The 10,004-nt window shown below is 40.2% G+C and overlaps 1 protein-coding gene across 1 annotated transcript; it reads right to left on the reverse strand.

Moving 5' to 3' along the window:
• Positions 1–447: 447 nt before the first annotated feature.
• LOC104546632 (cytochrome P450 2K1-like) lies at positions 448–7,987 on the reverse strand (the record flags this gene model as incomplete). Its single annotated transcript, XM_010192069.1, has 8 exons — positions 7,802–7,987; positions 5,216–5,378; positions 4,280–4,429; positions 3,828–3,988; positions 2,027–2,200; positions 1,580–1,721; positions 704–888; positions 448–622 (listed from the first exon to the last, which is right to left on the reverse strand). Coding segments are annotated over exons 1-8 (1,336 nt in total), but the record flags the coding sequence as incomplete, so codon positions are not given.
• Between the last annotated feature and the right edge of the window lie 2,017 nt (positions 7,988–10,004).

The raw sequence follows: 10,004 nt of genomic DNA on the forward strand, positions 1-10,004 counted from the left end.
AGCTCTTATAAGTCTATTGTGTACAAGAATCATGTAAGAGAGGATACTTAGTCTTCAGAAATATGATAACAAAGACACATGGTGATTTTTTTTCTCTTTTCCTTTCTTTAAATGCTGTGTTTTGGTAGAAATGTATGGAAATGCAATCTGAATTCCTTAACTCCAGTTTTCAATAAAATTTGTATATTTCTTCATATTCAGATTTTTCCTCACATGGTTCAACTTTTGGATCTCAGCCCAACTTTGACTGATTTTTTTTTCTAGACTTTGGCTCTATTAGCCTAGTCACAGGAATTTTTTTTAAATTAAAAAAAATTGTGAGTACTGTCTCTTACAAGAGATGTGTCCTGAGAAATCTGTGAATTTTGGGTTGTGAAATGGTCTCATCAAAAAGACAGTAGTAACAAAACCCCACTGGTACAAGTTGTTGTTGTCTAAGATCTGTACTTGCAACAGCAGTAAGTGGAAAAGAGAAGGCACCTGCTGAAAAAGGCATGAAAGCATCTTTCTTCACAAATTTTCCATTGGCATCAAGAAAGTGCTCAGGATAGAACATATCTGGTTTCTCCCACTGCGATTTGTCTTGCAGGACAGAGGTCAGTAAGGGGATGATGTAGGTTCCCTGCAAAATAAGATAGTGGATTTAATCTGTGGACAAATACTGGGGTGGCAGGAATGGCAATAAGGCTTCAAGACTTCTCACCTTGGGAATGAAATAGCCTTCGAGAGTGACATCTGCAGTGGTCTCATGAGGTAAATCCAATGGCAGGATATTAGCGAACCTCTGAATTTCATGGATGACAGCATCTGTATATGGCATCTGAGTTCGATGCTCGATCCGTGGGGGGTTTGACCCTATCACTTGCTCTATCTCTTCTTGGACCTTTCCTGAGGGAAGAATCAGCTATTTCAAGGACTCATTCATCCCTGAGACATGCTGTGCTTTAGTGTTGTAAAGTATAAAAGACCTTGAGTGAAAACCATAAATTCTGCCAAAATCTTTTTTCCCTTTCAGAAACAGAGTGGTGGACAGAACTACAACGTGTGATTATTTCTTTACCAAAAGAAACCTGGAGACTTGTATTTTTCTGCCCTCTCTTCTCTCTAAAGTTTCTTGCTCTGACCAAGAGATTTCTCAAAAACTCCACTTGACTTCTAACAACCCCATACCATGAACTGGAATGCAGATGTCTGACAAAAAGCAATTTCCTGAATCTTCTCAGATATTTAAAGCCTCAGTGCAATCAATTTAACATCTCCACAGGCCTTTGGTTCATCAACAGCCTGTTTCTGAGGGAAACTCGAAAGAATTTCATTGGACAACACAGGATAGCTCTCTTTTTAATTAATGAGATTTTACTGAGCAAAGGACCTGGCACACATGAACTCTGTTTATAATCTGCTGATAGTATGCCCCTCACTTGGTCTGTACCACAGGGCACAGCAATACCTAGATAATAATTAGCTGGAAATATTGGTTTTATGTCATTTATTGTATTAATAGATATGTTGACCCTCCAGGTTTCCATTCAATTCCTAATGCACTGACTGCAACAACATCTGTCATAAAACCACTTACTCTGAATTTCAGGGTACTTCAGCATCAGCAGAAAGCTCCAGTTTAGTGTGGTGGAAATTGTCTCAACACCAGCAGTAAACAAATTGCTCATCAAGCTTAGCAAGTTGCCATCATGGAAATACCCATTAGTAACAGATTTCTCCTGAAAGAAGTGGTTGAGATAAAAGGATGAAAACATAATGCTTTCCATGCTAAGAGGGGCTTTGGGCTTGTACCTGAAGAAGAGTGTTGACATAGGTTTTATGTTGTGCATGGTCTCTGCCCTTACTGGGGACAGCTGCAAAGAGAACTGGTTTCTCTATGAAGAAGGTAACCCAGATACATCAGAGACCTGGATTCCTAGATTTCTTTAGAAATATAGCTATAATTTTATAAGAACTGAAAGGAAATAGTACGTGTCTTCATATAACCATAACAGTTGGGATAAATGAGAAAAGATTCAGTTACCTCCTGCTGTTTAACCAGGAAAGCATCAATAAAACTTCTTTGATCATTTTTGTCCAGAGTTTTGAGATGTTCTAGAAAAGTAACTTTTACATAAGCATGGAATTCATCTCTGTTTCGGAGAAGAGTCTTGTTAGCCCTTAGGAGGAATCCAAGGTGTGGAAAGATGTTGTACATCTACAGGAGTGAAAAATGTTAGAGAGAATTTATCGTCCAGAGGTCTGAAAACTCTGCAGAAACGAATAATATTGTGCCCATTTTGCAGATATAAGGACTTAATATTTTGTTCTTTAGAACAATAAAAAGTAATTGGATGAATTCATGTTAGAAAATCCATCAAGGACCTCTAACTACAAGGAAATCTCTCAGCCCCAACTTACTGGAAGCAGAGACTATTTTGCAGGGGTACTGTAGATGTCAGACGTAAACATCTGCAACTTGCCACCAGGCAGATGCAAATGTTGTCTAGCAGCCTCTGTTTTGGCCAGGTCTTCTGCTAATTTTTCTTTCTGTTTCAAAGCCAAAAGAAAGAAGTGAATCTGGTTTGCGGCAGCATTGCATGCAAGTGTAAGGAAGTATTTATTACTCACTGAGTACTAGAAGCATAGGAAAATATATTTTTTATCAGGGCTCATTGTATAGGTAGACCACATACTCTCTCGCATCTCCCTATCCCATGTTCTGTGAGATCACACTGCATTGTCTGGTCACTTTATATGCGTGAACCATACTTTTGGCAGTCCTGTGCTTGCTGTTCAGGCAATATGTGGGGTGTGTGTGTATGCGCAAAGATAAATCTCTGCTTTCTCAGAAAAGAGTGTCTGCCAGAGGGCTGTGGCCACAGAATTAATTCATGTAACATGGTCCTGACTGCCCTTCTTCCCTACGGTCCTTGGGACTGCGCCAAGAGAGGACCAATAGCTCTGGCAGCATCAACACTCTTCCCATGATCATGTCTAAGGAGCCTCATACCTCTTTTGTGATGTATAACTAGCTTTTAGCTTTTTTGTGTTGTGGAAAAGGAGTTGCTGCTACTCTCACACTAATTCTTCTATCCTTCTTCTGCCTAGGAAAATTGTCCTTACAATCATTTCATGGTCCATAAGCTGGCAGTTTAGATCCACCTCATGTTATATCATGAGTGCTGCATTTACTAAGTGGGAAAAGCAGGGAGACCACCTGATGCTCTTCCTTCCTTGAAAGGCATCAGCTCACAAGGCTCCGTTGGTTTTCTTACAGACAAATTCAGTGGCCATCTTGGTCAGCATTGCTGCCATTAAAAACAAGCCTTGTTTTCCTTTCTCCTCAGGTGCTCTTTTCCTCATACCAGACTCTACTGTGCCAGCACAAGCATCTGTGTGTCTGAACCAGATACTTGACTGGGAAAGTTATCTCACAGAAAATTAAACTCTAAAATCACTTGCCCTGGATATTTAAATTTTTAAATAAATTGGATTATTTTCTACATCCAGTTCACCTCAGAACTCTGCAAACAGTTCAGTCACAAGGGAGAAGATAGCTTAGAACAAGGCAGAGGGGAAATAGAGTCTGATTTCTCAGTCCAGATTTAGCACTCTTCAAACTATAGCTCAAGCATATTTTTGAGAGATTGGGAGTTTGTTTCTTCAAAGAATCCCAGATAGCCTTTCAAGATTTGTTTTGCCCTAGGAAGTGCTTGTAAAGCTATTATCTCTCAGAGTCTCAGATAATTTGTTTGTTCATTTAATAGAAACATTTGATTACCAGTATTACCATGTTCCTATGACATCCAGTGGAATAGTAGCATAAAAATAGTCATCATTACCGTTACCAAAGGTTTCCCAGCAAGTCTCACGCTTTCATTGGTCAAATGTAGAAGTCTCACAAATCTGGAGTCTTTGTAGTCAAATCGTTTTCCAAGTAATATTGACACGATTATGTTAGCAACTGCTGCATTAATTATTTTACTAGCATCGAAGGGCTTTCCTATAAAATGAACAAAAGAAGATATTACATTGTGGCAAGAGATGTGACTTGTACATGTAAATTTAATAATTATTATTGCTTTTTATTTGTTATGATTGATTGCAATTATTGATTATTATTCAATGTTAGAATACCATGCCAAGACACAAAAATGCCAGAGGAGCAAAATTAATCAAATTGATTCAGCCTGAAGTACATTTCTTAAAAAGATTTGAACTTGAGAAGGTACTGGCAAACCTCTGAGTACTTGAACAAGACCTTAGAGGTTTGAAAAAGGAATCATGTGCCCACCTTCTTGTGACGCAAAGATGTCTGCCAGATACCCGTACTCCTCCACAATGCGGTCCTCAATGGCCCTTTTTCCCATTCCAAAGTCTCGTAAGGCGGTGAGAGTAAATCTTCGCATCACCTTCCAGTTTTCACCATGAGCAAAAACAATCCCTGACACACAGAGAACATTTCAAGGTGGTGGAAGATTTTAAATAACTGATTTGTAGGCAAATATTATAGATATTTACTAGCAGTCACTTTGAAAACAAGCCAAATTACATCTGGTTGAGGAAAAAACCCAACTTTTCCTTAAGTATTCTCAGGCTTCAAAAATAGATTTATTGCACAGAAAAAAGGAGGATGAACTATTTAAGAGGTATTTAATCAAATCTTAAGAAGAATATCTACCTTTGAGAGACACTTGTCACTGAAAGAAAGAGAGCATTGGGAACTCAAGTTCAAACCTTGACCAAACCACTGATCATCATGCTTTGGAAGTGGAATTGAACTGAGATCTCATGTCTCTGATGATTGCAGGAGAAACCCTGTCAAAAGTCACAAATGTCTGTAAAATTTCAGTAGCATCTTTAAACCTCTTCAATCAGTTTCTCACTGACACTGTTACACTGTGTAACTAATGACTTCAGTTATTTTTTTTTCAAGAAGAAAAAATAATGTGTGAAGAAAGCTTTACAATGCAATAATGTGATCAAAAGATCATGTTCTAGGTCCTGAAAGAGTGACCCTATCCATTATCGTTCACTGTGGTTATTGTCAGAGTTCTGGTTATTTTGTTTTCACTGAGTTTAAAATTTGAATAAATGCAATAAAGTCAATGAAATTACTCCCTATTTCTAATGCCTTATGTGATCTCTGATCCAAAGTGATGTGCTAGCTTCAGCTTTGTCTGTAGGAAAAAAAAAGTCAAGCTCATAAGGACAAATAAAACCAAGTTACCATTTCCTCTGGTCAAATCTTCAAAGACTGGGATTTTAGGTCTCTCTGCAAATGCATCTGCCTGGTTTACGAGAGCTTCCTTCACGGTTTCATAACCAGAAATCACTACGATTTTCCTTAGCCCCATCTGAACACTGAAGACTGGACCATATAATTTTGACAGCTGTCAGAAGATGATAACAGAGATTTACAGCTTTTACAGCTTACAACTTTTCAGTGCTGCATATTTTCCCGTCCTGCCTCCAAGTTACTAAAATGTTACCTGTTTTTCTAACTTCAGAGAAAGATAATTGATTTAAATAATGTGAATATGCCAGACATTACGATGACCAATGACTAAATGGCACAGTCAGGAGAGGAGTCTCGTTGTGCTAAACTGAGCAGAACTGTTAAGAGCTGAAACCCTGAGTCAGTCAAGGGTTTGCTGACAGCTCTGTCTTCCTTCAGGAACCTCTATAAATTCAATTTTTGACTTGTCTTTTCACACTCATCTCTATGGTACTGTTTGACTTTTTAATAGATTAAACCTGTTAAAACCTTTTCTATTGCTATTGTATAAAAAACTTAGTGTGTTTCTGGGCCAGGATTAAACATTAGGTAAATTCTCACTTCTTATTTGTGACTACATTAGATTAAAACTGTTAAAACCTTTTCTATTGCTACTGTATAAAAACTTAGTGTGTTTCTGGGCCAGGATTAAACATTAGGTAAATTCTCACTTCTTATTTGTGACTACATCCATCATGACTGATGCTTCTGTCTCAGTGACAATGTTTGGTCTAAGCAGGTATCTTTTTCCTTGTACAGGCAATTTTATTTTCCTATGACTAAATGTTTCTGATTTTACTGACAATAGAAAGGGGGTTTCATGACCACACTTATTTTGTAGTGTGTTTGCCCAGAGAAACAGAAGATAACTGATTTGCATCAATATCCAAAATGGAAAGCAAGTCCAAACAACTATATCAAATAACATAGCAGGAGCGACACGTGTCTGCATTATCTTATTTGATGGCGACACTGTTATCCAGTGAGACCGCATCTGGAATATTGTGTCCAGTTCTGGGCCCCTCAGTTCAAGAAGGACAGGGAACTGCTGGAGAGAGTCCAGCGTAGGGCTACAAAGATGATCAAGGGAGTGGAGCATCTCCCTTATGAGGAGCGGCTGAGGGAGCTGGGTCTCTTTAGTTTGCAGAAGAGGAGACTGAGGGGAGACCTCATTCATGTTTATAAATATTTAAAGGGTGAGTGTCACAAGGATGGAACCAGGCTCTTCTGCGGTGACAATCAATGATAGGACAAGAGGTAATGGGCACAAGCTGGAACACAGGAGGTTCCACTTAAATTTGAGAAGAAACTTCTTCTCAGTGAGGGTGACAGAGCACTGGACCAGGCTGCCCAGAGAGGTTGTGGAGTCTCGTTCTCTGGAGACATTCAAAACCCGCCTGGACGCCTTCCTGTGTAACCTCATCTAGGTGTTCCTGCTCCGGCAGGGGGATTGGACTAGATGATCTTTTGAGGTCCCTTCCAATCCCTAACGTTCTGTGATTCTGTGATCCCCAACTCCTGAAGTTGTGGCACTCTTCTTTACAAAGGGTATTCGCCAGTAAGGACTTTCCAATGCTTGCAATGTTGATGCTCAGGATGAACATACTGTCTCCAGTTGCATTTACGCACTAAGTATGTGTGAATATTAAACCTTGAGCTAAGCTCAAGCCAGAGAGCGAACCTCCTCAGTTCACTGAATTGTAACAGAGATGTGCTGTTTCTGTTGACCTGCAAAGGGATGGAGCTTGCTTTTGCCAACCTAGTTAGGCTACATTGGATGGCTATAGGTCATTTTCCAGGTACTGCATTTAAACAATCTTTTGGCTTGTAGATGTAACATACATACAGTTATGTAGGTGCAAACATTCCTTTTAAAATAATCGGCAAGGAGGACATATGTAATCTCTCTGTCTAAGTAGAAAAAAACTCCACTAAAGGGCCATGTTCACAGAAATCTTTTGACTCAAGAACCAGAGAGTCCTACAATAAACTAGGTAAAGAAAGCACTAGAAGGAAAATGAAAGATTTATTACTTGGTTTTCTTACATCTTTGCTGCACATTCTGGTAACCATTGGCCTTGAATATTAAGAGTATATAATTATCTTCAGCTTTTGGGAAACAGGAAAGGGAGATGAGAGAGGCTGCTAAATCAGTGAAGGCAGGTGACCGTACTCACAACCTCAGACATGTCAACTAATGGAAACTGGAGGGAGTTATACCACATCTCAAAATAATTCCTTACTCAGTTACATTTTTTCAAAAAAATACCACAAAAATAAGGTGAGCATTTGTTATTAATCTGGGAGTTTAAGGCTGAAACCTAGATGCTTGAAGTTGCAGTAAACAACGAAAGTATTACAATAAAGAACAGATCTCATGGCATTCAAAGTTTCCTTCTCAAATAGCAGTCTCCTGTGTCTTGCTAAGGGTCTGTGGATGCAACATGTCGGGTGCAATAGGAGAAACTCTCTGACCTCTTGGACTATGGGGGTTGGTGATATGTGCCATTATGGGACCAATAGAAAGATAATGATTACCTGTAGATAAGTCCTATAGGGTCTCTTCAAATCAAACAAAAGCAGATTTCCAATGATAGGTAATCCTCTTGGTCCTGGGGGGAAATTCTTTCTCCTGTGGTTATTCCAGAAACCTCCCATTTTCAAAATGGATAGAAAAAACAGGATGAGCACTAATCCAATGGAACTGCAGCTGCTCCAGTCCATCTCTATTCAGCCAAGTATTTGCTACAGAAGAGAAAACAGAAAATATGGAGTCTGGATCTCTGTCTTCCTGCAGAAATTTCCCTTGAGAGATGCTTGCACTAGTCCATAAATGTCTTTCTCAGTGACGGATATGTTTTTCTTGCAATTGGTAACTGGTTTTGTTCTTTTCCCCTGTGCTTGCTAATGAATCTTCAGTCCGCTATGGAGGCAGCTACATGTTTGCTAGCCAAGTGTGTGTGACGGGGTGAGCATGTAGGTCACTGTCCAAGAATGAAAGTCCAAATACATGGAGAACCACAGGTCATCAACCTGGTGTTTGGTATAAAGGTCATAAATTCTGCATGCTCTTCAGGTTACTGATTAGTTATATTCTCATCATTAGATGAGAATGGCACAGTCATGATACGCTGAAAACTGAAATCAGAATGCCAATGTCCAAGTGATTAATGCACAGAGATCTAATTTTTTTTAAAATGACTTAGGAATTGATGTAACTTTGCTTCAGTAACTCTCTCCAGTATGTCCATATCTCTTCTGTACTGGAGAGCCCAGAACCGGACACAGCACTCCAGGCGTGGCCTCACCAGTGCTGAGTTGAGGGGAAGGATTACCTCCCTTCCCTTGCTGGCAACACTTTTCCTAACGCAGTCCAAGATACCAAGACCCTTCTTTGTGGCAAGGGCACATTGTTGCTTCTTGTTCAACTTAGTGTCCACCAAGACCCCCAGATCTTTTTCCACCAATCTTTTTTCCAGCTGGGCAGCCCCCAGCATGTACTGATGTCAGGGGTTGTTCCTCCCCAGGTGCAGGACTTTGCACTTCTCCTTGCTGAACTTCAGCAAGGTTCCTGCCAGCCCATTTCTCCATCCCATTGGTGGCACAACCTTCTGGTGTATCAGCCACTACTCCCAGTTTGAAGTCATCAGCAAACTTGCTGAGAGTACATGCTACCCCATCATCTAGATCATTAATGAAGACTTTAAACAGGATTGGACCCAGTATTGACTGCTGAGGTACCCTGCTAGTTATTGGCCTCTGACTGGACCTCGTGCCACTGAACACTGACTTCTGATCCTGGCTTTTTCACAAGTTTTCAGTCCAGCTCACTGTCTGCTCATCCAGCCCATACATCAACAGCTTGTCTATGAGGATCTTAGAGTAGACAGTGTCAAAACCCTTACCAAAGTCTAAGAAGACTTCTTGTGAGTAACAAGCTACAACAGAAGGAAGCTGGAGAGGACTAAGCGATGCCACAGAAGGACTGGTTTGCCCAGTTCTCACTGGGAACACAGAGCTGGTTGTCTGTTTCAGGCAAGGGTGTGTCCCCAGAAACCATTTCAGGTGCAAAAGAAGATCTTTCCAGCTTTGAAGATAAGACTGGCAATGGTTTGATTTGAAATACAGAATTATTTTTTTATTTTCCCATGTTTTTGTCATTAATATGTACATTATTCTCTAGTAAACCAATTATTTTTAACTTCCATACAGCATATAACCACATGGCATCATCTGAGAGCCCTCCATGCATCTCCATTGCGTTTATGCATCAGGTGAACATTTCACGTTTCCTTGTCTTATGTTGAGTTGTTCAGTTGCATTTCTGTGCATGTGTATGTGTGCATTCAGGGCATTGGTGCAGGGATAAATCATGTAATGGACCATTTTCACGAGGCAGTTTGGATGCAGCTGTGCTAGAGGTGTGGAAGGTGAAAGCTCTTGTGTTTGTGTGTGCATGTGAATAGATAAGTGCAGTAACCTTAGAGGTCTGCCCTAGAGACAGGCTTTGGCATCTTTCATCGAGGAGAACATGCAGAGACGCAGGGAAGGGCTAAGTGAAATGGACTTTGCTGTCTCCCTCATGGGATTCATCCTCACAATGAGCATCACCTTCCCTTTCAAGCGGTGGATGGAAGTCAGGGCTGCCTCCTGCCATTATGGTGAGTAAAACACCTCAACTATGAGCCAACATGTGCTTAGGCTAATCCAAAATTACAGTGAATTCAGCTGATTTGGCTGA

Source organism: Mesitornis unicolor, unplaced genomic scaffold, assembly GCF_000695765.1.
Source record: "Mesitornis unicolor isolate BGI_N332 unplaced genomic scaffold, ASM69576v1 scaffold10539, whole genome shotgun sequence".
NCBI lineage: Eukaryota > Metazoa > Chordata > Aves > Mesitornithiformes > Mesitornithidae > Mesitornis > Mesitornis unicolor.